At 43.2% G+C, this 24106-nt stretch overlaps 9 protein-coding genes across 14 annotated transcripts; 4 read left to right on the top strand and 5 right to left on the bottom strand.

The window, feature by feature from the left end:
* The first annotated feature begins 88 nt into the window (after positions 1–88).
* Bcdao10 lies at positions 89–3106 on the top strand. Its single transcript, XM_001553383.2, has 2 exons — positions 89–1247; positions 1298–3106. Exons 1-2 carry the CDS (start codon positions 648–650, stop codon positions 2147–2149), a joined length of 1452 nt encoding a protein of 483 aa, XP_001553433.1. The 5' UTR covers positions 89–647; the 3' UTR covers positions 2150–3106.
* A 21-nt stretch (positions 3107–3127) lies between these two features.
* Positions 3128–5687, bottom strand: BCIN_08g01970 (hypothetical protein). Of its 2 annotated transcripts, XM_024694447.1 has the most exons (3): positions 5000–5687; positions 3735–4943; positions 3128–3671 (listed from the first exon to the last, which is right to left on the bottom strand). In XM_024694447.1, the coding sequence occupies exons 1-3, from the start codon at positions 5515–5517 to the stop codon at positions 3419–3421; spliced, it is 1980 nt and encodes a 659-aa protein (XP_024550237.1). In that variant the 5' UTR covers positions 5518–5687; the 3' UTR covers positions 3128–3418. The 2 variants fall into 2 exon arrangements, with proteins under 2 accessions (XP_024550237.1, XP_001553434.2); XM_001553384.2 differs by having other exon boundaries at positions 3128–4943.
* A 360-nt stretch (positions 5688–6047) lies between these two features.
* On the bottom strand, positions 6048–8055 carry BCIN_08g01960 (hypothetical protein). 2 transcript variants are annotated; one of them, XM_024694446.1, is made up of 3 exons: positions 7558–8055; positions 6835–7371; positions 6048–6773 (listed from the first exon to the last, which is right to left on the bottom strand). In XM_024694446.1, the coding sequence occupies exons 2-3, from the start codon at positions 7258–7260 to the stop codon at positions 6189–6191; spliced, it is 1011 nt and encodes a 336-aa protein (XP_024550236.1). In that variant the 5' UTR covers positions 7261–7371; positions 7558–8055; the 3' UTR covers positions 6048–6188. The 2 variants fall into 2 exon arrangements, with proteins under 2 accessions (XP_024550236.1, XP_001553435.2); XM_001553385.2 differs by having other exon boundaries at positions 6835–8055.
* A 6949-nt stretch (positions 8056–15004) lies between these two features.
* BCIN_08g01950 (hypothetical protein) lies at positions 15005–15404 on the bottom strand (the record flags this gene model as incomplete). 2 transcript variants are annotated; one of them, XM_024698301.1, is made up of 2 exons in its annotated part: positions 15005–15051; positions 15128–15404. In XM_024698301.1, the coding sequence occupies 2 exons, from the start codon at positions 15402–15404 to the stop codon at positions 15005–15007; spliced, it is 324 nt and encodes a 107-aa protein (XP_024550235.1). The 2 variants fall into 2 exon arrangements, with proteins under 2 accessions (XP_024550235.1, XP_001553440.1); XM_001553390.2 differs by having other exon boundaries at positions 15005–15404.
* Positions 15405–15860: 456 nt separating this feature from the next.
* Positions 15861–16660, top strand: BCIN_08g01940 (hypothetical protein). The gene has a single exon (XM_001553391.2). It carries the CDS (start codon positions 15908–15910, stop codon positions 16466–16468), a length of 561 nt encoding a protein of 186 aa, XP_001553441.2. The 5' UTR covers positions 15861–15907; the 3' UTR covers positions 16469–16660.
* A 76-nt stretch (positions 16661–16736) lies between these two features.
* BCIN_08g01930 (hypothetical protein) lies at positions 16737–19146 on the bottom strand. 2 transcript variants are annotated; one of them, XM_001553392.2, is made up of 2 exons: positions 17247–19146; positions 16737–17188 (listed from the first exon to the last, which is right to left on the bottom strand). In XM_001553392.2, exons 1-2 carry the CDS (start codon positions 18517–18519, stop codon positions 16800–16802), a joined length of 1662 nt encoding a protein of 553 aa, XP_001553442.1. In that variant the 5' UTR covers positions 18520–19146; the 3' UTR covers positions 16737–16799. The 2 variants fall into 2 exon arrangements, with proteins under 2 accessions (XP_001553442.1, XP_024550234.1); XM_024694445.1 differs by having other exon boundaries at positions 16737–19146.
* A 128-nt stretch (positions 19147–19274) lies between these two features.
* BCIN_08g01920 (hypothetical protein) lies at positions 19275–20444 on the top strand. Its single transcript, XM_024694444.1, has 2 exons — positions 19275–19578; positions 19648–20444. Exons 1-2 carry the CDS (start codon positions 19486–19488, stop codon positions 20371–20373), a joined length of 819 nt encoding a protein of 272 aa, XP_024550233.1. The 5' UTR covers positions 19275–19485; the 3' UTR covers positions 20374–20444.
* Positions 20445–20454: 10 nt separating this feature from the next.
* On the bottom strand, positions 20455–21744 carry Bcysa1. Of its 2 annotated transcripts, XM_024694442.1 has the most exons (5): positions 21368–21744; positions 21269–21303; positions 21080–21201; positions 20833–21009; positions 20455–20773 (listed from the first exon to the last, which is right to left on the bottom strand). In XM_024694442.1, the coding sequence occupies exons 1-5, from the start codon at positions 21626–21628 to the stop codon at positions 20526–20528; spliced, it is 843 nt and encodes a 280-aa protein (XP_024550232.1). In that variant the 5' UTR covers positions 21629–21744; the 3' UTR covers positions 20455–20525. The 2 variants fall into 2 exon arrangements, with proteins under 2 accessions (XP_024550232.1, XP_024550231.1); XM_024694443.1 differs by having other exon boundaries at positions 21080–21303.
* An 857-nt stretch (positions 21745–22601) lies between these two features.
* Positions 22602–24087, top strand: BCIN_08g01900 (hypothetical protein). The gene is made up of 2 exons (XM_024694441.1): positions 22602–23297; positions 23352–24087. The coding sequence occupies exons 1-2, from the start codon at positions 22896–22898 to the stop codon at positions 23916–23918; spliced, it is 969 nt and encodes a 322-aa protein (XP_024550230.1). The 5' UTR covers positions 22602–22895; the 3' UTR covers positions 23919–24087.
* The last annotated feature ends 19 nt before the right edge of the window (positions 24088–24106 follow it).

Genomic DNA, 24106 nt, shown 5'->3' with positions numbered 1-24106 from the left:
TAAAAATGAGGCGGCTAATTTATTTCCGCCACTTCACTACGTAAGCTTGCAGATTTACAATCCCGTCTGCAAATGCCGCGAAATTCTTGGCCATACTTCGTAACCTTATGCCAGAAACATCTGATTTAGATATGAAAGGTGTCACATAATAATGCCATAATGTCAAGAAACTTGAAATCAGCCTGATTTGAGAAGATTTAAGACTTCATTGACTAAGTGAAATTGCTGAGATAAATATCGGTAGTGGGATGATAAGATTGTGAAGGGCCTGGTGGCACGATTGATAAGGTTGGAGGACAGGGGCCGAGCGACGTTGAGATCTGATAAGAACGTGGAGAGACCAGGAGATGTCACGTTTCATCATCAAGACATCTCCTCTATACTATAAGCTTGCCTCGACTATTACTGCAAGCTGTCAATTACTTTCACAGTCAATCAATTACTTCCGTTTAACCAGAACAGTGCCCCGACAATTCACTTGTATATAGTACCGGGACAACCACTTGCGGAATCACACACAGCCAAAATATACAACACTACCATCCTACCTAACGATTAAAAGAATCACTTAAGGTTCTATATACGCATACTGGTATTCCATTAGAGCCCCTAGTCAAAGTTGAGAAACGAAATCTACTATCAACACCATGAAGACTGTTTCCGAAACCTTGAATGACCTCTCGATTTCGGTCGCGCCGTCGAAATCAAACTCAGCAGTGTCTAAGTGTCTACCTGTTTCTAACCCAGGAGATTGTTTCTGGCAATCTGAAAAGCATAGGTTGCATGATCACCGCTCTACAGAGGATCTCCCAACACACAGCGATGTAGTCATTGTCGGTGCGGGGTACGCTGGAGTTAGCACCGCATATCATCTTGTTAAGGAGGGCGGCGACTCGGTCAAATCAATCACTATTATAGAGGCACGAGGCGCATGTTCGGGTGCAACTGGTAGAAATGGAGGGCATTTAAGACCAGATTTGTATGGCCATATTCCAACTTACGTTGAGCGAGGAGGACCACGCGCAGGAGCTGAGATTGCCGAGTTTGAAATTGCTCATGTCAAGGAGATGAAAAAACTTATCGAAAAAGAGAATATAGATTGCGACTTTAGTCTCTGTCGGACAGTTGATGTGTGGTGCAATGAGGAGATGGCAAAGAAAGCCAAGGCAGTGTATGACCAGATGGTAAAGAACGATTTTGAGTACATGGATGATGTCATCTTCTATACAGGTAAAGAAGTTGAGGGCGTAAGTGAGATTCAGTGTATCAGAATGATCTATCTCTAACTTTCTTTTAGATCTGTGGAGTCAAGGGTGCCAAGGCTTGTGCTTCATATACAGCTGGAAGTATGTGGCCTTACAAGTTTATTCTGGGGCTTCTCGAAATAATCCTGCCAACCGGAAAAGTTAACTTGCAGACAAACACGCCAGTAACTAGTATAACTAGTGCTGCCAATGGAGGCTTCACTGTCGGGACAAGCAGAGGAAATACGCATGCTAGCAAGATAATATATGCCAACAATGCATATATTTCTGCGCTTCTTCCTGAATACGATCAAAATATAGTTCCTTGCAAAGGTATCTGTTGCCGTATAACTGTACCTGAAGGCAAGACGGCACCACTTCTAAACAACACTTATATCAACCGAACAGAAGACAACACCCTTTCATATCTTATACCCAGAGCAGATGGCAGCATCATCGTCGGTGGTGCCGCAGCGAAATTCAAATCTCATAAAGATCAATGGTACAATAATGTTGATGACAGTGTTCTCATCGAGTCAGCAAAAAATTATTATGACAACTACATGCAGGAAACCTACAATGGCTGGGAGGACTCTGGTGCTAAAGTTGACAATATCTGGACTGGAGTTATGGGATATTCTTACGACTCAAACCCTCACGTTGGTGAGGTACCTGGAAAGCCCAATCAGTTTGTAGTTGCCGGGTTCAACGGTCATGGTATGCCAGTCATTTGGCTTTCGGGTAAAGCAGTTGCCAAGATGGTCTCAGAAGACGTACCGTTCGAGAAAACTGGTGTGCCACGATTATTCAAGACGACTCAGGAGAGGATAGATCGGGCCAAGAATGGAAGCGAAGAGCAAGGTGATATCCTTGGTACCGGAAATCAGAAAGCTACAAAGCAATGAGAGACCCTTTCACTTTCCATTACTTCTCTGACACTGTTCCATCTCTACTGCAATGGAGAGCGGCTGCACATAGCTAGCTAAAGCAATATGGGTGGATAAAAACACATTGCTTCCTGAAACTAGCTTATAGTAGCAAATTACCAGCTTAGCATTGTCCTTAAGTTGTTGGAACTATCTGGTAACACAGTCCTCAGCTGAAGAATGTTGAGTCTGTATTTCATTTCATCAATATCGCTACTTGAGATGAATGGGGTTATGGAGTAGAGACAAAAATTATTACTCGTGTGTACTCTTCATCTACGCACTACGGGTTCTCTAAATTTGAGGCCACCCTTGATATCTTATGTATTGCACAATTTAGTATTTGCAAGACAGTCTCGCTTGATGACCTGAAAACAAAAAGAATACAACATTGTTACCTGAAGTTCTATAATTTGTTGCTATCATGTTGAAGTATCACAAGCTATCGCCAAATTTTGAAGTGAGATTGAACATTTAGTCTCTTCCTTTTCATACTGGTATTGCCGATAGCTCAATGATCATCGCCGGCATAATTTTACAATTGACGAAAAAATTAATCTACTGCCATATGCCGAATTTCTATTCCTTCTCATCGAATCTATTACGGCGATTTTCTCCAGCCCATTTGAACTTTTCATTCATTCAAGCAAGTCCAGACTTTGGCTCATAGCTTATTGAGGTATTCACAAATGAAATGAGCATTCATACATTGTTTTGAATTTGGAGAAACAATTTGAGAGGAAAGGCAAAAGATGATACAGTGAGTGGTGATCTACTGAGTTCCTTTTCATGTTTACTTGAATTTGTGTAAAATATGGTTGCGCCCCTTCTGTGTGGCCTATGTTGTGTTTTGATTTGTAGTACATAAGTGCACTATACAACGATCGCTAAATCAAGCATCTTTGCCTGCCCTATAATGAGGAATATGCATGCTCACTCGGAAACTTCTTAAAGTTGTGTAACATCTGAATGAGTCGAATTGCAGGTGATAATTTGTCTATCTTTCGCAAAAGATCTCCATTTAACGAAACTCAAACGCAAGCTTAACTTAGTTGCCCAGAACTACCAGTATAGTGTAAAGAAACATCATCTATAACAAATTTCAAGCAAGTCGCCCATCCGGGTCTCAAAGCCATCCCTTCTCCAACTCCCCCACTTCCTCGGGTCTGCCCAACACCACTCTCTCCTCCCCTGGTCTTTCCCCTCTCATCACGCCCAACCTTAACTTCAGATTTCCAATATCTTTACTTAATGATGTTTTAGCCAGAAAATTTTCACCCGCAAGAATGTCGAGATCCGGTTCCTCGTTGTAGCTATGATAGCCGACAGTGCTGTGCTATGAACAACACCATTGGCGTAGAAGGCGTATAAACCGAGGATTGTACCAAGACAAGAAAAAAAAGTTGCGATGCCGTATAAGAGGTAAAGATATCTTGGGGAATACGAGAAGACGTTAATAGAATGCGTGAAAGTCACTGGGACATTCATTGCGTTTTGTTTGCTAAAGTAAAGTTAGCTCCGAGATCCTTGATATTATGTGACCTAGACGTCGCAGTGAACTTACAGAAGTTTAGGTTCGCTGAATAAGCTGATGGTAATATTCGCAGCCAAATCTTCGATGCCTCTCGCCAGACTATGATTACGACAAGCTGACGCAGGCTTTGTGAAAAATTCTGTCGAATTATAGATATTAGTCAACCGGCTGATGTTGAAAGCCGTGTATGCATTACGCCACACGCAATGCCCTGTGGTTCCCCTCACAGCGGGCAAGCAGTCTGCATTTCCTACCAGAGGATTATCATTCCAATATGCGTTAAGGAAGTCATCACAACCCGCTAAACCAGTGGAAAGAACACAACTTGGTAGGCCGAATCTAACAGTGTTCAGAGCCAAGGAACTCATATCTGATGTATCGATTTGGGCGGTTATGTTTCCACTTAGCATTGAAATCATTGATTGATAGAGAGATACATAGGGGGCGATGTCGCGATGGCGTGTGTTTCCCAAACTTCCAGGGTAGCCGGGAACATTCGTCCATAGCATGTTGACATCTTCCACGTCATAAAGAACACCGTAGCTTATATGCTGTGTGCCATCGATAAAATTAAAATGGACGTTTCTTGTGCCGTTGACTAGCCCGTACACAAAACTATCATTAGCCGTCAAAACCCATAGCTTGGGTTGAACCGAAAAGAATTTGTTGTTGGTATTACTGAGATCTGCTGATATATTTCGCCTGATACTGACATCCCAATTATTAGATTGATCGGGAGATGAAGTGTCCAATTCACCGATTCTCAACCATCCCAAGCTGTCGTTGCCGGGATACATCCACGGGTCAAAAGCAGATAGATAGGCCATAGACGGCCAAGGCGAAACAAGAGAGTCGGATAGGGTAGAAGCATTTTGGTAATGCGTGGTCCAGCTAGTCGAAGTAAAGATGTTGTTCTGAGCAAGATCCTCTACATATTGATCAAAGTAAATTTTCTCGGTATCATTAGGTGCCATGCATTGGACATAAGGGCCTCTAATATCAAGAGAGTAATATGAATTAGGCGCTGGTCCTTCAATTGAAACAATATCGGAGCTCTCGGCAGCTTTTCTGCCAATATTTATAATAACAGTGCCAGGTACAGTTGAAACATTATCCTCTTGAAAAGCGTTGGCAATAGACCAATTGATGGTAGGCACGGAAACATTAGAGGTCTTATCCGCAAGACCATTAACAATTATCAATGTACCAGGAGGCAGTATTGCTGCAAGACTCATTGCCCTAAATTCAGTTAGTCAGCGAGCTTGTATATTACGATGGAGTTTCATATCATTTACCAATAGACCAATGCGAGAAGGGCCACGACTGGTGCATGTCTGAATATCTCTACGCTCATAAATCCCATCGGATCCGACGTCAACGCAAACATCTTATCCAATGTACTTAACGTAAATGCCTTATTGCGTATGGACATCCAAAGGTATTGTGGATAAGCAGCAGAATTAGCTGCAAGAAACGATGAGACCACAGAAAAAGCAAGGAGACTTCCAAGTGTTACTGAAAACTGTTTCTGAAAATTGTTGGTCCCTTGTTTGCCATCCAGATGTGAATAATAACCGTGATGGGTGAATGCTAACGCGATTCCTAGAAAGGCGAAGAGAACCATATAGGTAGGCTGTTTGTGCCAGGAAACACCTCGTTGAACGGATCCGCGAGTCTCTGTAACTGCGGCTTCTGGGGTGGAGTAAAATTCATGAGAGCCGATATTCATGGCTTTGTAAGGGATACCCTTCGGGTTCATGGCATTTTTCGAAACGGCCAGCATGTGTATATCTTCAGGGGACGCCGAAGGCATTTCACGGCAAGTGCTTTGATCAAGGATTGCTCGGAAAGGAAAATCTTGTTAGAAGACTTATAAGAAGCAAAGCGCGTTGATAGAATGATGCATTTCCTGAGGAAGAAGATTCTCACACTTCTTTTAGCATCAAGAGATATATTCGATAAAGCTCTAAGTTAGTATGTCTCTTTGCCTTACAAGATAGTTACCGAATTTGTATCGTAGTAACTCTGCTTTAGGATAGCAAATTGTGTGATCTTCGCTCAAAGAAAAAAAAAAGAATAGCTAGCTCGAACATAGTGAATAACATCAACAAATGATAAGCAAATAGGCTAATGAGAATATTCACGGTTCTTTGAAGGACAAAGAATCATTGAATAACATTCATTTCAGATGGAGCGAGTAAACAGACAGTATGAAAGAGCACAAAAAAAGGAATGCCAGCTACTCTTCAACACTTTTTCTTTTTTCTTTCTAAGAAAAGCCTGATGCAAGCAGTCCACTTGAGACCACGGTTATGCAGAATCACCAATGTATTCCCGAGGGGCTACAAACCCTCAATCAATATAAATATATTTCTAATCTACGTATGCTATCTAGAAGAAAACTATGAACGCTCGTAAAATGGTATGAGATGTCATTCGTAAACACATTCCCAAACTGTTGCTAAGTCAAATCGCACAGACAATCTAAACAGGGGCTACCTTAACAGCCTCAAGATCGCTGTTGCTGCCACTGACCCCTTCACTGGTCCCTTCTCCTGACTTCTTCATCTTCTTCTTCGTACCTAAACCACCCAACCCAGTCATTGCTTCCTTGAAGGTAATGGCAGGGTTAAATAGGTTTAGTGCGAAACAGGCCACAATAACCATAACCCCTTCGAATCCGATGAATAGATTTTGTTTCTTGATAAGATTTCCAGTCCATCCTTCCGCTAATTCCGCGACTCTGTATACAGATCTCCAGAAGATACAAATTGTAGCAAGGGCAAGAGCGATCAAAAACCCCTTAAACCCTTTAGAAGAGCGAAGTGTTATGAAAGCGGGATTTTGATCGAATGCGGCGGTACCGAGGGAGCGGTATCGGGAGCGTGTGCGTATTGCGAAATCGACACAGAGGATCATGAAAATGAATAGCGTGAAAACTTGGAACGCGAGACCAGCTACCATGATGTTATCACCGGTATCTGGAGATTTGCCGGAGTGTGAGGCTGCGGATGCCAAACCACCACCTGCAGCTTGCAGGAGAAGTGACATAAGATCACATGGAATAAACTATGGGATAATTAGCGTTGTCTATGGAAGGATGAATGGTGAAGATGTGTCAAGAACATACAATTCTGGTATAGGCTTCAGGACTAATCCTTGAATTTTCCGGTCCAAAAGCATATACGATTCTTCTCAAGCACAAATAAATTCCTCCCGCCATAAATGCCGGCGCGATTGTTAGGCAAACGATCTGCATTAAGAATCCATCTTGTTTCCATTGATTCTCCCAACTCATTATGCGACCCGCATAGCCGATTACTTCAAGTATAACACCGGCGCACATAGCGAATGTGAAGGCGGTTGCGCGACGAGTGAATGCATATGTAAAGACAAATCCAAGGAATGAAATGCTAAAAAGAGCGAGAAAAGCCGCGTTTGCGCCTATTGATACACGATAAAAATAATATGATGTAGAGATCGGGCATGTGTCAACTGTGCAATCCGCAAATCTATCGAGTTTGTTTCGAGGGAGAAGCATAAGAAGGAAATTCATGGTGGCGATAGTGCGAGAATGAAATATCGATGAAGGTTGTCCCTCAGTTTATGGGATGATAGAAAGCCAGATAATAAAGAGTGTCCGGAGACTGACTCAACAGGTGAAAGGCTGAGAATATCAATATACGAGGGAAAAAGTAAGACGTAAGGGTGCGGCGAAAGTGACAAGTAAAATCTTACACGGCGTGAAAACGATTCCCGTTCCCGTTCGGAGGCAAAAATGATATCAGATATGGGAAAGAGATAAATTTCCCTTAAATTGCCAGAAAGACGGTAAAAGAGAAAAGAAACTTACGTGGGAATTGTCAGCATTTTTTTACGTATTAACTGGATTGTAGACAGCACTGCAGTCGCTTTGCTGAGGGAACAAGCCCATGTTTGTAAGTGGAGGAATGAGATGGGCGTTCGGAGCAAGCATGGGTCTGATCGTCAAGTTTTACTTAGTACTGACTAGCGCAATGGGAATAGCGGCATCTAGGCATCTACTCCGTTTGTTGGAGTGATAGAATCTTCTCTGATTCAAAATTGAAGGAAATCTCAGCGAAAATAACGTTTAATAGTTTCCTAAGGCTGATGATCAGTTGTTCTAAAGCTATTTCGCTCACTCAAATATGAACTGGTACACGACGCTACAAGACAGAAATCAAAACAAAGACTTCATGTTTCGCCTTGTCGGGCTTGCGAGCCAGCTCGGCCAGCAAATTTCATTTCTCACATTTAAGCGGTTCCAAGTATCCGTTCTTTCTCTTATCTCAACCTATCAGCAAGCTCGCTAAACGAATCCGAACCACTCTGGTTAGCACGTGATGAGATCGGAACGTCGCTTACAATTGTGCTGGCACGTGGCTGGCTAGACCTCGTTTGACGATTCGTATTTCCAACCAACCGGAGTTCGTTGTATCCGAGTCCCTGTTTTTGATTTTCGCCTGCGAAAAAAAAAGCTTTGATGAACGATAATGTTTCGCAATACATTGCTTCTGAGAACTACCCTAGATCTTGAAAAAGCTTCTAGGAGTTTTGTACTTTCGTAAAATTTCTCAGCACGTCCAATACCCATAAGATCATCTCATCCATAGAGTTCTCTCTTTCTAGCCAATGACTATGGCACGCTATCTGACCACCGTGGGGTATCATCTTGTTCCGTAACCATTCTGAACGGGAATCTGTAGGCTTCGGGATCCATTCAAACTGGATGTTCACTTTTTCTTTCGAATAATCGCGTTCACTCTATGTTTAAATTGGATTGCAATATTGCACAGTCTATTGTTCAAGATCCTGTGATCGATTCAATGTTGGATGACGCCTGTTGATGTTTGACAAGTCCACAAGGATGGTTAGTGAAACTGAATATATCTGGAGGCATTGCTGCGTACTGCTTGTCAGTGGCAAACATTTTTAATGTCCAAGGGTTTAATTCGTGAGTCTTTCGTCTCAATAACAAATGTTAGTTCATATGGCAGCAGTGATACAAGTATTACATACATTCATTTAGCAATTCTGAATTTGAAAGGCACTCGTTTACTTTATCAGAAACTTTTGTAAATCACACTTGAGAATCTTTTAGACAATTGAAGATTAGTACTTCCAGAAACATCCTGAGTGTCAGAGATCTTCATTCATAAAACTTTCTGAATTACTAGTGTTCCTTCGTGGAATTTCCCCGCCATCCAAAGAAATGATTCAAAATTGACTCAAAATCACCGAAGTACGCGTGAGATCCCTAAATCCTCATACACGCATATGCTTTGCATATACACGAGAAAAATAACTAGAAATATAAATTTCTGTTTATACCTCAGTTCTTCCTGTGCGAGTGCCAAATCAATGGTGGGAAGTAGATATCCGCGAGTCTTCGACCAAGGCCAATTAACTTGGGATCAATGCTTTATCTTACGGGTTAAAAATTATCCTCGTTGAAATTGGCTGCATAAAAATGTATATCTGAACGACACAGGATCTCGATTCTTGTAATCCTTAGCCTTCTCAAACAGAAACCGGTAGGCTCTGAGAACTTGGAAGCCGTTGGAGCGGTTGAGGGTAAGGAATGCCGATTGAAAATGCACTAGGTCGAAGATAATATCGCTGTCTCTCACATAGGTGATCCCAGAACCTCTTAGTAGTAGGGCCTGACTCCCTGGTCATGGTGAAGATCTCAGCAATAGTCTCTGCAGTTCCCTCCAATCTTGCCGGTACGCAGTCCGTATAAGTGAAATTTGGTAGAACCTTATAGATCTCTTCTTGAACAATCGTTTCATCCTCACGATAATTGGCCACAAGGAGATATTTTAGCAATTGTCTTTCCTCGCTTTCATTCACAAATCCGAAAAGATTCAATAGTTTGGATTTCTCCCCGATCCAAACACGAAGGTTTAACGCGAGAAGCTCGGAAGTAAAAATTCAAAGAGACTTGCTCAATGTGAACTTCGTTCGAACCCAGCGTCTATTGATTCGCCCTGAGGCAAGCCGCTCTTTTTGACCTTTTTGTTTACGGTGTTTCCACTCCGATGGAGACACAAAGACCATTTGCATTGGGGTTATCTATCATGCGCTCTCTGTGACTTTTGACAATATGGTTGACGAAGCAGACAGATTAAATATCGTTGTCATTTATTGCTTGATTGACAACCAAACAGGCCCTGACACCAAGTTTTTCTTTTTGCAATGCACTTTTTAGCTATGAACCGCAGCCACTACTCCTAGTCTAGCATCTAGCTACGTGGATGACTACCAACAATTCTCGGTTTATCGGATGGTATGTTAAACGTAGAATATAAATGGTGGCACTTCCAACATGAAGATTGATCTTTGCAGGCAAGTGATAATCTAATAGCCTCACTCCTATGTTTTTGCTTCAGAGGTCAATCAAACATCATCAGCCCCAAGCATCATCATCAGCATCATTTCTTCGGGTTTTACCGCAAATAATCCCATTGTTCTACCAGTTACTTCTTCAGACCTTGGTAATATGCCACCTACTAAGGATGGAAACCCAGATCAGACTCTCGAAAAAGCCAAAAAAAGATCGGGAAGTTGGAACTTCCGTCCAATATATCGATTTTCCTCGGGATATCCCAGAGTCAGCTCATAAGACTTTGATCAACTATGAGAAAGCTGTGTTGGCCTATCGTAGCTGGGCCAGTCTCAAATGATGGAATGTCATCTACGGCGCTACCAGTGTGCCTCAGGACGAATCCGTAACATCGGCTGCGAAGCGGGTTGGTTACTCCGCTCAAGTAGCATAATTTGATATGAAGAATACTTCTTAATGAGAATACCCCCAATTGTAGTGATCATTGCTGTGAAGCACCCGTCCTTATTGACCAACTAGGATATCGTTTTCCAAGAGTGAGATCAAGAACAAAAGTATCAGTGCCTCCTCTAAAACTTTCCACGCCGCTCTCGCGGATGCTATTCTAGATGGATTCGTTGTCTTACCCGCCAGTGGATATGGCGATTTGAAGAATGTCTTCAAAGCTCTTACCAAGGCAGTTGAGACCCGGTCCCAAGTTAGTGACGACATTAAGCAATGCATAATTTTACAGCGATACGAATACTCACCAGTTACAGGAAGAATGAGTTCATGTAAGTTACATAGTTCTCTCACTAGCTTGTAGCAACTGCTTTAATAATCCATGCAAACAGTCATTCGCGTCTCTCTATTCGAGGTTACCTCGGAAATGGTTGAAGTACAGAGCTCTTCAACTACTGTTAATGTGCACATCGAACCCAGGGAGCACGAAGCAGAGGTCCGTAATCAATTCATGATAATTCATGGATGCAAACAGTGATTCTACCAAAGCATTTTTATATGTCTGTGTGTAGGACTGAAGTTGAACTCGATGTTGGCGTGGTTTTATAGTAAGTCTCATTTTGCTCTCAATTGACGATATGCACCTTCCTCACCAAGCTCACTTCACAGCTGTCAAAATTCGGCGAGGCGGAATTGCCAATTGGACAATCAAACAATCAAATAACCAGCGATCCACTCTCTTCTATCACTTAATCGAGGCAAGATTTGGAGCAAGGTGTAATAATGGGATGCAATGATTCTATGGGGCTGTGTATATTGATTCATACTGAATGTCTCTATTCTTCTGAAGCTGGCATATTTTATATGTATACATCATAGACCTTGTACAACAAACAGTTGTGGCTGGGATTGTAATTTCACCGACCCAAATTGGATTGCATGTATGAAGTACTCAGCTCAAGTTGTACCATCCCAGGTTGGATTTCCATAGTCTTTCTCTCATGCTCTTTCCACCACAGGAAAATGAAGCTGGCATGTTTCTTTTTTCTGTTCCGGATTGAACCATAAACTCCAACTAGGGAAAGCCTTCTGCTTCGTTATGCGAAGAACCGATATTGGCGGGGCGCAGAGAAGTTCGGATCTGACTCACAGCTTGGTTGGCTTTTTCTCTGCTAGCCTTTGAAGTTTCGAGTGAATCCTACCAATGAAGCAATTCCCTCTGTTCTTTTGTTGGTTCAGAGGTTTCGTATGCAAGTCTCAAAGTCACAGAATTTTGGCCTTTGCCATAATTCTCCATACATAGAGAGGCGCCACTCCACAAAATCAGAAATGGAGAAACCGGTGCTCTTTCCATGAATAAGATCACATACTGCCAGAAATTCCGACCTCTGGCGTCTCGACAAGTGTAATGAATAATCTTTTGGCTCTGCCCAGATGGGAATTTGCATAAAACGTCAGCAAGGGATGCCTGGTGACTGTCTTTTTGTAATGGTCGTAACTCAGGGTAGTGTTTTATACATCAGTGTATGTTTTCGGTCTTGTGATAATCATTCCAGACCGCGGAAAACGGATCGCCCATTCAAATATCCGGCCCTTTTCATAAATGTCAAAGTGGTAAATAGGTCGAAAACAAGGTAAGGAGAGGCTGAGTGCTTGGTAAAAGTCCTCAAAGGTAGCGCTTGCTGGACAGGACATAATGCGACCAGGCCGAATCTTGTGATATATCCGGGGGTATATATCAATGCTCGAAACATAATTAAGGCGCTCGCAAGCAAGTTTGTGTTCTAGCCAATGTCTCTCTGCGTATATGGGACCTAAAAATGTTCAGCTCCGGTGGCGGCTGATCATGAAAATGCGTACCGCAATACATCTGCAATTGGCATTCCTTGCAGTTGAAACCGCCTTGTTTTAACCGATTGGAACAAGCTATAAGGCCATACTGCCTTTTGCAGACGTCTTCATCAATCTCATCCTCACCTGTACCATCATCCATCATGCCGCTAAAACCTAACTGAGCCTGCAATTATTTTGCGGTAGAAGCAGATGTGGTATTCTCGTCCACCATCGTACATGGGCGACCTTCTGCAAGATCCATGACTTTTGAGAGATTATTCCTGTGTTGAAAGGATACACTGTTCAGAATTTGACATGTTAAATAGTACATTCGAGCTCAAACCCTTCGAATTTCAATAATGAAGTCAATATGTATGTGTGTAAGCTGTTGTAAGAGTGAACGAATTTAGGGCGGAAGATGGTTATTTCTGAAGTCATTCCAACATTGTATGGAAATAATCAATGGACACAAGCGCCTTTCTTATCTGACCCCGTGAGAAACGCTCTTTCTCAAGTAGCGAAATAGCTGGTTCCCGTTCATTTCATATAGAAGCTGGTCGAACTTTCACTGAGAATAGGTGCGGAGGGTGAAGATTTGTGCCTTCCGTTCTCACGGCGAGAAGTAGACTCTCAGGGTCAAGACTTTGGGGAGCAAAAAAGTAAAAATGATAAAAAACCCGCTAAAAAAGCCATGGTAATCTCAGTCCAAGATAGTCTAGAATCCACAGTTCCGTAGTTGTTTGTAGTGGTCAATTCGCTTCACCAGTTTCCCTACCCCATACTCAAGCATTTCTTTCTCTCAACCCTCCTCTTCCAATGCACATTATTGAAATGCCATGCCAGATCCTCTACTCCGTATTCCCCCATAAATTCTCTACCGCATTCCGGACACTCCAATTCCTCCGTTTCTAGAATTTTCCCCATCGGCACTGACTGGTAAGGATTATGTATACGCAATGGTACTTCAACTGTAATCACGAAATTTGACGTATCAATTTTTACCTCGACCATCGAATCTTTATGATTCAAAAACGACATTGCGAAAACAAGCGCAAAGTCTTTGGGTGGATTGTAAAAACTCTTGACACGACGTAAAGTTGGTGTGTACCTATCTCCGCAGTTCCCGTGCTGAGATTCGATGTATAGCTGGCGTAGCGATGAACATGGCGATGCTCTCCGAAGCTCCTTAAATCCCATACTCTTGTCATGATTTTGCCATATCGTCGTCGTCGGTGCTGTCGCGAAATGGTTGACTCCTGGAATCATGCCCATGGGATGAGTGGATTGTCAAGATGGTGAATCATGTGCGGGGAAAATATGTGAGTAAGTTCCGTGCATCCCTTGCCTGTCAGGTGTTCTTTCCCCGCACTTCTGGATCTGAGAGCGAACATCGTGGAATTTATGAGTTGTATTCGTCATGATTTAACACTTGAGAGATGAGTTTTGGATAGCTGAGAAGAATGCATTGTGTCGAATTCGTGTTGCACAGTTTCAGTTTTCTAGACGATTTTCTTGCAAGGGGATGCTGTTTATATACGTGGTCCACTCGCTAAAGAAAGGGACCCAGTGGATAAACGGTGATTGGACTAGAGTGTTGAGAAGCTTGGGTGCCGAGCCGTTAATTGGCTCTTAGTGAAATATGAATTATTTGCATGCTGTACAAATAACAACGCACAGGGTACAGGTTTCAAACTATTTTGACTATGTTCACCTGACAGCTGATATCCGATTATCTCTTTCCAGATAGTTGATAGAAATCAACTATCAATTTATCATGCAGGAGTGTGCTAAAATTTAGTAATAAACTGCATTCACACCATGCATAACGCTCAAGTTAGACGAGCATTGTATGTATGTTTGACAATTTCTTCCGAGGGTATGCTTAGACTAATCCTTAAGTACGTAGCTGTTCCGTGTAACGAACGATTTTCCGCCCCGCCGCTCCGCCTCTAAAGACCAACCTCAATTAGTTGCTCTGTAATTTACCATACTATTGAAAATAGTGCAAGTAGGTACTAAAACCAGCTGAGACTCTTAATTGCCACCCCATCCAAGCCACCATCTCCATGCCCCAGGGCATTTGCAAAAACTTCTACAACACAGGCATCCCTTTTGTTCAGGCGATTCATCGAGTTCCTCCCGTGGTTTATGCCAGATTTCGTATGCAAATTGATCCCCCGCCAGCCGTCGCTCTTTTATTCTTACTAAATTTAGCAAATGCATGAATAGAGAACTAGAAATCAATACTTTGACCAGTGGAGATGCGGAAATTTTGCGAGAATGAGGCACAAGAACCCAGTCGTGTGTTCCTCATGGGTTTGTTCGGCTTCATGCTCCAGGGACCTCAAGAGGGATTGTTCGCTTGGTCGTGAACTTTGGGCTAGCCGCTGTATGCTACCATGCTTTGGTGGAATTTGTGAGACTTTCGAGCCTGGATTTTTGTTGGTATGCTCTGAGGTTTGCTGTTGCCTGCGCTTTAAATGGCCGGCTTCAGACATCCTTGTGCTAGATATGCAAACGTCTTTCACTGCAATTTGCATATGATTGTAGCTAGGATGTCCTAGAAGTTAAAAAGGTAATCATGTAGCCTTGGTGTTATGAGCCGTACTGCAAATCACGGTCGTGATGCTAACTATTAACCGTATTGTTGGGAATACAGTCATGGCCCCGGTCCAACTACAACCCTTGAATAGTTTCCTGGCAATTCTGTGTCTATATGTGAGACCAGACGGAAATGAGAGCATAAAGGGAGGTTCAATTTCTCAAACTTCGGGTCTCATACCCAGTAGTAATGGCCCATTTCTCATTATTTGTTCCAATATTTGATAGGTACGGAGTCTGTATTCCATCAAGTTCTCCCATCGGCCTTCTTCTCGTCCGTGCTCTGCATTCTGCATGTCTTGTCCCTCAGCCCTCTTTCGTCTCATGTATGCGATCGTGTAGGATTCACAATGGTCTGGAGCCTTGTAGAATTTGGAGGTTCGGACATTGACATATAGCAGCCCAGTAACGTTTGCGAGAATCAACAGGAAGTTGATGCAGCGATCTTCAAAGCCCATCAAAGAGGCAAGTGAATGGCGATTTGTCAACCGCCCGGTCTGGTCTAACCTTCATTCGCAGTGAAGCATAAACAGCATGATAGCGGCCATTTCCCCCTTTACTTAATACCCTGCACTCCACGTAGTTTGAATAGATTCCCGCGATTTCCATCATTGATCGCAGCTGGAAGTCTCGCCTTTCTAGCTATCTACTCTCGGATTCGAAGAATGCTCCAGCCCGTACTCCGCATTGATACGTGAGATTCAGTCTTGCTTCCATTGTCGGGGCGTCGATATCACGAGGATCAATAATAGATCCTGGTAATTATAAAATATTGCATCGCAGAGAGTGTGTAGAGTGAGAAGGATTTGAAGTGAGGTTTGGAATGGGAGTCGCAAGCGCACAGACCATCAACCTAACCATCAATGACGTAGCACAAATAATTTGTTTGTACGACAAAAGGCTGCATTTTCAATGTAAGATACAATCACCAACAAAACACCCGTATACTATAACCGCAAGCATGTCGCCCTCAAGGGGCAATACAACTGATGAACCTACACCCTCATCTACGTCACCCCAATCTCAGTCCCTCACTGCAACTGAGCGAACCGCTCAACTCCGCAGTTCCAGCGCTCTCACCTCTATCACCCAAAACATCCAATACCTTATCTCTCCCAGTTCCCATACCTCCCCAAAACCCGTTCGATTTCGTACCCGCGCTCTTCTTCGGACCCTTCACTCGATAACTGTCTTTATATTCTGGCGTGTTATCCGGTATGCCAAGTATGCAGTTGTGGGTTCCATCGTCGCAGCGCTATCTGCTACTACCATTGGAAGTTTTGCGACGGGGATAGGGTGGGTTGTTGCGCCTACGGGGCTCATAGGAGTCTTGGGAATGAGTAGTCTGTGGTGGGTAGGGAAATGGGGATTTAGTAAGACGAAAATGGGAAAAAGGTGGGAGAGGAAAGTGGAGGAGGAGGCAGATAGGCTTGAGAGGGAGGACAGGGAGACGAGGAAGGAGCAAGTGAAGACGGATGGGCAGTGGCGGGATGTTACGGGACCAAAAGCTGTGCCATGGTAGGTTGTATCAAGCATTCATAGCTGGAATGCTCTATCTAATATCGAGAATGAAGACGTGGATGGGAAGATGAATGTACAAAATGCAATATTACAATACTTTGAGGATGGAACGTATCGCGAACCATGTAAACAAACCCCTCTGTATTCCATAAATTCTATTTTGCCTAGCACCATACACTTTATTTTTCACGCAACTCAACAGCCGAGAAGTTTTGGTCTGTAGTCAAACACAAATCAGCTTTATTGTAGTGACAGTGTTATAATCTCAATGCTAAACATAAAACTCCTGTTACTTTTCCATTATATTCCGGCGCGCAAATTCATCACATAAATCAAGGATCATCTTCCAACTTAATCCAACCCAAATCGATACCCTGTCTCTCCCTCTCCTTCTTTTCCATTTCCCGTGAAATGGCTTCTTCCCTATCTTTTTCTTTGTTTGCTCGTGCCATGTTGGCTTTGCGTTTACAAATCCAGAAAATCATTGCTAAGAGAGAAATAAAAGCTGTGGCGCTACCGACAGAGATTCCTACCATTTGCGCAGTAGGTAGGCCTGTGTTGGAAGAAGAAGATGAAGAGGATGGAACAGGGGACTGAGGCGAGGAGAACGATGACGAGGAAAGATCTAGAGGGGTGATGAGGGGTGTCCAATGGGATGACCATGTATCTTTCCATACGGTGGTTGAGGCATCGAGGGAAGTAGAATCAGGTTGGAGGTTGACTAAGTTCTCACCGGGCACATCAGGACCCGGCGCTTGAGCTAAGAAAAAATGAAGTACCTTGAGAAGAAGTGATATTGGATGAATCAGTCCAGATGGTTCCTAAGAAAGCAGCTTGGAGAAATGCACGACCGAGAGCCCAAGAACCGGAGGGGAGAGAGGACGGTTGGCAGGGAAAGTAAGGGACGGAATCGGAGGTGTTGGATAGGGGGTATGTTAACGAAAGTGAAAGGAGGGAAAAGGGAATTTTGATTGAGATTTGAGTATTCTGATTGTCTGAGTCTGCATTAGAGAATGTGAAGGCGAGGTAGGTAGGCGAAGAGATGATAGGCTGGTAAAGTGGGGATGAGGTGTTCCAGAGGTAGAGGTTTAGATTTTCGTTGTATGTTATAGGGAGGTGAGAGGCAAGTATATCGCAAGTTGATGTTGGGAGGTAAAGATATGGAACTGAAGGATCGACATCCACTTCTAGTAAGCCATTAGACGCGGCGGAAGTTGCACTGTTAAAGAGAAGTCCAGATTTAGTGGTATTGAAGTTTAAAGGTGAATATCCATCAATAGTACCGATTGACATGTCAACCAGTGACACGAAGAATGTACCATTGTAGCCTTTTTGCGTAGTGACAGGCGTCAAAACTCGAGATTGATCGTATCCTCCGAGTACCAAACTTCCACGAATACCCATAGAAGCAGAACCAACATGTAAGCCGAATGAATTTGACGGGATCTTAGCCTGGGAGTATAAGCCAGAGGAGAGAAACTGCCCGGTAAGATTTGGAGAGAATGTCTGATTAATGTTTGGGGCACCTAGGACAAGGGACCCGACTTGAGGTGCGTATTTTGTTCCATTTGATAAAGTTTGGTCAGCATTCTCAATGACAAGCAGTTCAAAATTCTCGATGGTATTGCTATCGGCTCCGTTGGAAATTGTCAAGGTATCAAGTCCTACCTGAGCGGCACCAGTCGAAGCGGGTAATGTACCGGCCCGGTTTGCAAATGTAGTATTGGCAATGACACCAGTATTGTTGATTTGGGTGTAAGAAGTGGAAGCATGAATATCAAAAAGTCCAGCATTCAATGACGGGCAACCCGAGGAATTAGAACAAATCGAAGTACTTAGGATATTAGCTGTCCATGATCCACCTGGAATAAGGTCAATAGCTTGAGTAGGTGTGCCGATACCGACAGAAACTGCTTGCCATGGTCCGTCAGGGCCATAAGTCCTGTTTGACCATTGAAGAGATATTGCATTAGAACCTGCTGATGCAAGAGGAATAAAATGGGCTAAGATCAATGATATTGGTCGTGACTTTAACGATATTGGTGCAACCATTATGAATTACAGCAAATTTGCTAGAATGAAACAAATAAAAAACCAAGCCCAAGGAAAGAAAGAAATCAAATGGAAGACCAGGGTGTGTTTATGACACGATGAGAAGCTTGCGCCGCCCATGCCGCCTTCAAACTCGCATTGCGGTACACCAACAACAGCAACTGTTGTCTTGTTGGGAGCTTCAGCCTCGAATCACATAGATTCCAATCCTCCAGTCCTAAATCAAACCTGAACTACATCATATCATCTGGGTTCCGCGCTTGAGCCCTCGAAATTGGCTTCCAAAAAAGCGAAGCAATTACTATAACAAAGGAAGTTTATGTTGGACCACGCAGCAGCAATACCAAACCAACAAGTGGCCAACTATGGCACTGAGGTAATGTAAGCGAAGGCCGCCCCTTCATCGTTGGACTTGGCCATACCATGACCCGGCAAGGCCCAGTGGTTGGTCGCATTGAGAAGCTGCGGAATTTTCACATCGGGTGCAGGTGTGAGGGAGGCGACGATTTTCCAATCATAATTGTATCTATTTTTATTGTATATTCTCAGTTCTAGCATCAATTTGATGACACTCCGAGACACAAGATAGTATAATAAATGTGGTATGGATATTGTGTATAGGTACTCGGAAGGTAAAAGATGAATCGAAGAGGATCATTTTAGGTTACGGCACAGCCACAGTCTCGGTGGCGCATGGGGAGGCTGCGAGGCTACAATTCTACTAAGGTTACCTCTTTCCTTGCTTGGGCATCATTGACAATAATTCCATTCATCCAATATGTTCGGCAGAGGTTGTAGTAATGGATCGGCTTGTCTCCAGACTAATAGTAGTCGTAAAGTACAAAGGTTGTACTCCGTATGCATAAAATTACCTTGAAGTCTTCAATTACAACACTCATCCTCAAAAGGCTATTCCCGACGTTCTCTAGATTCCATCATAGAGGATACCAAACTACAGCTACCAGAATGTCTACTTTCCAAATCAAAGATAGTAACGTAGAAGTCACACTTTGTGAAGGTATCACCAAGGATGAACTCCTGAGCTTTCCAGCCTTTAAAGTACACATCACTGCCCCCCTCTTTCCGTTACTCCCCTTGCGATATTTACTAACATTGTCTCTTTCACAGTCATGGCATAATCGCCTGATCGAATCTCTCGCTCTACAAGGCAAAACCTCTGATCATCCCTTTCATTCCGATCCCTATCAGCTCCGCTCTGTTAAAATTCAATCACTCGACCGCTGGGGCAAGCGTATCGGTTTCATCAAGATCAGTAGTAAAATCACAAATGAAGCAGGCGAGTCTCTGCCCGGGGATATCTTCCTCCGAGGCCCAAGTGTCGGAATGATGGTCATTGTTCAACCTGAAGACGCCGAGAAACCTGATGAGGAAAGATGGGTTGTGATGACTGTTCAACCTCGACCTGCCTCAGGGAGTTTGGCGTTCATTGAGTTACCAGCCGGTATGGTTGATGATGGAACATTCAAAGGTGCAGCTGCAAAGGAAATTGAAGAGGAGCTGGGCTGGACAATACCGGCAGACCAATTGACTAACTTGAGCGAGCTGGCTATTGGTGGCGGGGCAAACAAAGAGGGAGAAGTATTGCCGAGAGCAATGTTTCCTAGTGCCGGGGGCTGCGATGAGTATATCCAAATCTTCTTGCATGAGAAGAAGATTTCAAGGGAGGAGTTGAAGGAGACTACAGGAAAGCTTACGGGGTTAAGGGACCAGGGTGAGAAGATCACGCTCAAACTCGTGAAGTTGGAGGATTTGTGGAAGGAAGGCGGGAGGGACAGTAAGGCCTTGACTGCTTGGGCTCTCTATGACGGGCTGAAGCGAACAGGAAAGCTATGAAACTTTAGAATCACATGCACGAAATTATAGCTTCTCAATTGAATGACATTACCTTGAATACCCAAGCCGCATTACTACATATAGACCTTTTCGATGTGTATTGTGCATTATTTATTATATTCATCTATTTATCGAAACATCATGCTCGTTCCTTATTTCGAGAATAAATTCAGCGTCCTAGCAACTTCAATGCCTTCAGCTAAAGTTCCTACTCGGGCATCTATTGCATATCCTTCTTTCTCCCATTTTTTACATGTCTCCCATAAATCCTTCAAAGGTAAAGTGAATACTTCTATAAATTCGTTCTCTTCGAGTTCTGGCACTAGATTTTGGTTGGCTGGGTTAGACATATCAACCGTAACATGCACCATTTTGAGGTTTGTGTTACAAAACCCTGGATCTGTGAGGGTATATATTAGTGGAAATTTCTATGCAAGTGAACGCAAGAGAGGGGTTTACCATTAAACATTATGGGCGTACTCTCGCTCAAGACCCCGACATAACCAGTCTCTTCTTTCAACTCCCTTAGAGCTGCTTCCTCTGCAGTTTCCCCCTCATCGATAAGTCCGGCTGGCACTTCAATCACTATTCTATCTAATGGTGGGCGGTATTGCTTCTGTAATACTAATTCCGGGCCTGAGTTTCACTGGTGTTAACATTGTTTTTCTTTACCTAAGTGTAGTTTCATCCACATGTCTTTGCATACCGGTCGCTTTTTGGATTACGGCAACAATTCCAACACCATCTATCTCGGATGACTTCGGTCGAGTAGATCGTTCCGCGTGTTCCCAATCACGAACTTTTCCTCGAGGGTCGCGATACGTTGATCTGAATGTTCGCAAAGGCATCAGCTGCAATGATTCTGGCAGCTCACACTAAGCAGATCAACACGTACAAAACGAGTTTTGTCCATTTTGCTTTGGCAGGGTCCTGCTATGGAGTCAGTATTTCAAATGGTTTTAGGCATTTGGAGTGCATGAAAGGAATACTCTACCAATGGCTCTGTTTTCAAGACTTTTGCGCTGTCAATTGACATTCTGATATGGGAATCGGGAATTAAAGGTAAATGTGCAAAATTGAGAAGTCCAAAAACGGAGATGGGAGGTTGTCTTGGATCAAATACTTTTTGATGTAAAAGTCCTAATGTAGATCTTGACGTCGTTGATTGTAGCTGTGATGCGGGATGCTTGGTCGAAGCTTTAGCGTTGGATAGTTTATGGAGATCATTCTTTTTATTTTTCTTCCTCTTCACCATTTTTACCTATCAATGGACGAAATCTCACGCTTATGCAATTTTTCTTCTTCTGAGAATCTATGAAGTTGTTCATGGCAGACTCGTACAATGAGAAGAACCATTTTTGTTGTGTTGTCACCGTTGGTTGTAGCATTTATCGGATGGTATATGCGAGACAAGATGAAATGTGTTGGCACTTTTCATTGTTAACTCACGCTTCATTCAAGCAATCAAGATAGACTTCATTCATCTATCACATTGGCAGATGGTTGCAGTTTCTGAATGTTCTGATGATGAAAAACTCTCCAATGAAAACCCCTCTGTCGACAACTTTGCCCTCATCAAGCTCCAGTTCTCCCATTCTGGCAACCGTTTGCTCTGGCACCTTAATACCCAAAACCAACGTGGTAAATCTTTCCACCACTTCGTTTTTGTACTACTTGAACTGGATCTGTGCCCTAGTGTCGCTGCAACAAGAGTCAACACATGAACGCCTTGCCAAGCATTTTCTAGCTAGCGCATCCCGAAAAAGCGATCATTCTTCCTAAAATTATATCAGGCGGTGCAACTATCAAAGCCCTATCGAAAACAGTCTCTTCCAACAAGTGACCACCAACATGCGACAGAAGCATGACACTAGTTTGTGCACTCTCGTGCATTTCTCTCAAGCGCGAACTTTCTATGCTGTCCCAAAAGAGTAAGGAGGGGCAAGGTAGTATCCATCTAGCAAGCGCTGGCCTTGAACAGAGCCCAGAACCCCGAAGATGCAACCTTATCTCACACATGCTTATTAGTTTCGGCGGATCTTGTGGAAACAGGTCGGCTTAGTCAGTCATGCCGTTCAATTTGTATGCTTTATTCAGCATCTAAACCTTGATATTTGGATGTCGGTGCAACCTTTGATGACCAAAGGAAGACTTGGTAACACCTCATTTCTTCCTCATGGCTCAACTTAAATCTCCATTTGTGCGAAAAAAAAATTCTGTGTGAAGTATTCTATGGAAGTCATTTGATGATTTTTATATTTAGAATTTCATTCTGTCGGTGGAGGAGATGGGTTTCTTTCTATTTTTCTGCGCGCTTATACAACGAGAGAGCCGGCGATGTACAGATACCAATAAATAGTGTCAGTCACAGGGGTCACTCACGAGCCTTGCTCAATGCCACTGCAGAATCAAACCAACATGTTTGCAAGAAGTATCACTTGGTAAACATGAAGGCATTCTTAAAGGTTGGACATTTCCTCGATTAATTGAATGGCTTGATATGATATCACCCAGCATTCAAGATGAAGTTTCTTAATCTCCTTTCCGTTTCACTCTTGCCCCTAATTCAAGCGATTCCAATCGAGCCACTAGCTGCTCAGAACTCTACCAGTGATGTAGCCACAACTCCACGGCTCGCCGTCTACGTTCAAACGTATCACGACGAATACAATAAAGACACGAATCTATCTCTCTTACCTCTGTTAGGTGAAGACATTCTCCCAACCCACGTCATCCTCGCGGCCTTGCATGTCATGAGCACACCAGGAGTTATTCATTTGAATGACGATCCTCCTGATGCTCCGATGTACGATGAGTTATGGGATCAGGTAAAAGCTCTTCAGTCAGCAGGAGTAAGAGTATCGTGTATGATGGGTGGCGCTGCTCCTGGGACCTGGAACTATTTTACCGGAGATGACGATGATGTAGCTTGACACTCCATAATCACTGTTTTATATGCATTGCTAATTTTTCTCAAGTTCCACCGATACTACGATCCTCTCCTCAATAATTTCATCAAAAAATATAACCTTAATGGTATAGACATTGACGTTGAGCAATTCGTGGATATCACTGTAGCTCTCCGTCTAATCAAGCAGCTTTACACCGATATGGGTCCCGACTTTGACATAACGATGGCACCAGTAGCTTCAGCTCTATATCATGGCGGAAGTCTCTCGGGGTTCTCCTATTCTGATCTCGATGCCCAAGCACGAGATCCAGATACTGGCACACCGATGATATCGTTCTACAATGCTCAGTTCACCAATGGCTGGGGATCTGCAGGAGGCACTAATGATTATGATGCTATTATCGGCGCTGGCTGGGATCCCTCGAGAGTCGTAATGCTAGCTTCGGCTGCAACAAATGATGCGAGTGGATGGGTTCCAATCAGTACGCTTAAAAATACGATCAAAAGTTTGAGAAACAAATATCCCAATTTTGGAGGTGTTAATGGATGGGAGTACTTTGATGCGGGGAGTAGCGATGGGCTTTCTCAGCCATATATGTGGATGGCAAATTTGCGAGAGGCACTGAATGTTTGAGTTATTTTTTGTTTATTTTTTTATTTGTTTTTTATTTATTTTTTCTATTTTAGGGGAGAAAGACTTAGATTATATAAGGTTAAAATATACGGGTAATTTAGTTAATACCATAAATCGTTTTTCCATAGAAAGAATATAAAGCTACGCGGCTCCGTTTAGTCGATGTACAATTTTCACAATACACCCAA

This window comes from Botrytis cinerea, chromosome 8 (assembly GCF_000143535.2).
Source record: "Botrytis cinerea B05.10 chromosome 8, complete sequence".
NCBI classification, from domain to species: Eukaryota; Fungi; Ascomycota; class Leotiomycetes; order Helotiales; family Sclerotiniaceae; genus Botrytis; species Botrytis cinerea.
Note: the sequence above shows the minus strand (reverse complement) of the source record. Positions and strands in the feature narration are given on the sequence as shown.

Coding starts and splice junctions, on each gene's coding strand:
- BCIN_08g01900 (XM_024694441.1), top strand. CDS start 22,896: ATGAAGTTTCTTAATCTCCTTTCCGTTTCACTCTTGCCCCTAATTCAA. Junction 23,298..23,351: donor TTACCGGAGATGACGATGAT/GTAGCTTGACAC, acceptor ATTTTTCTCAAG/TTCCACCGATACTACGATCC.
- Bcysa1 (XM_024694442.1), bottom strand. CDS start 21,628: ATGGTGAAGAGGAAGAAAAATAAAAAGAATGATCTCCATAAACTATCC. Junction 21,202..21,268: donor AAATGGACAAAACTCGTTTT/GTACGTGTTGAT, acceptor GCGAACATTCAG/ATCAACGTATCGCGACCCTC. Junction 21,010..21,079: donor CGTAATCCAAAAAGCGACCG/GTATGCAAAGAC, acceptor AGTGAAACTCAG/GCCCGGAATTAGTATTACAG.
- Bcdao10 (XM_001553383.2), top strand. CDS start 648: ATGAAGACTGTTTCCGAAACCTTGAATGACCTCTCGATTTCGGTCGCG. Junction 1,248..1,297: donor CAGGTAAAGAAGTTGAGGGC/GTAAGTGAGATT, acceptor ACTTTCTTTTAG/ATCTGTGGAGTCAAGGGTGC.
- BCIN_08g01960 (XM_001553385.2), bottom strand. CDS start 7,260: ATGAATTTCCTTCTTATGCTTCTCCCTCGAAACAAACTCGATAGATTT. Junction 6,774..6,834: donor CTGAAGCCTATACCAGAATT/GTATGTTCTTGA, acceptor ATTATCCCATAG/TTTATTCCATGTGATCTTAT.
- BCIN_08g01940 (XM_001553391.2), top strand. CDS start 15,908: ATGTCGCCCTCAAGGGGCAATACAACTGATGAACCTACACCCTCATCT.
- BCIN_08g01970 (XM_024694447.1), bottom strand. CDS start 5,517: ATGCCTTCGGCGTCCCCTGAAGATATACACATGCTGGCCGTTTCGAAA. Junction 4,944..4,999: donor CTTCTCGCATTGGTCTATTG/GTAAATGATATG, acceptor AACTGAATTTAG/GGCAATGAGTCTTGCAGCAA. Junction 3,672..3,734: donor TTCAGCGAACCTAAACTTCT/GTAAGTTCACTG, acceptor ACTTTACTTTAG/CAAACAAAACGCAATGAATG.
- BCIN_08g01920 (XM_024694444.1), top strand. CDS start 19,486: ATGTCTACTTTCCAAATCAAAGATAGTAACGTAGAAGTCACACTTTGT. Junction 19,579..19,647: donor TGAGCTTTCCAGCCTTTAAA/GTACACATCACT, acceptor TCTCTTTCACAG/TCATGGCATAATCGCCTGAT.
- BCIN_08g01930 (XM_001553392.2), bottom strand. CDS start 18,519: ATGGTTGCACCAATATCGTTAAAGTCACGACCAATATCATTGATCTTA. Junction 17,189..17,246: donor CAATATCACTTCTTCTCAAG/GTACTTCATTTT, acceptor GTGAGAACTTAG/TCAACCTCCAACCTGATTCT.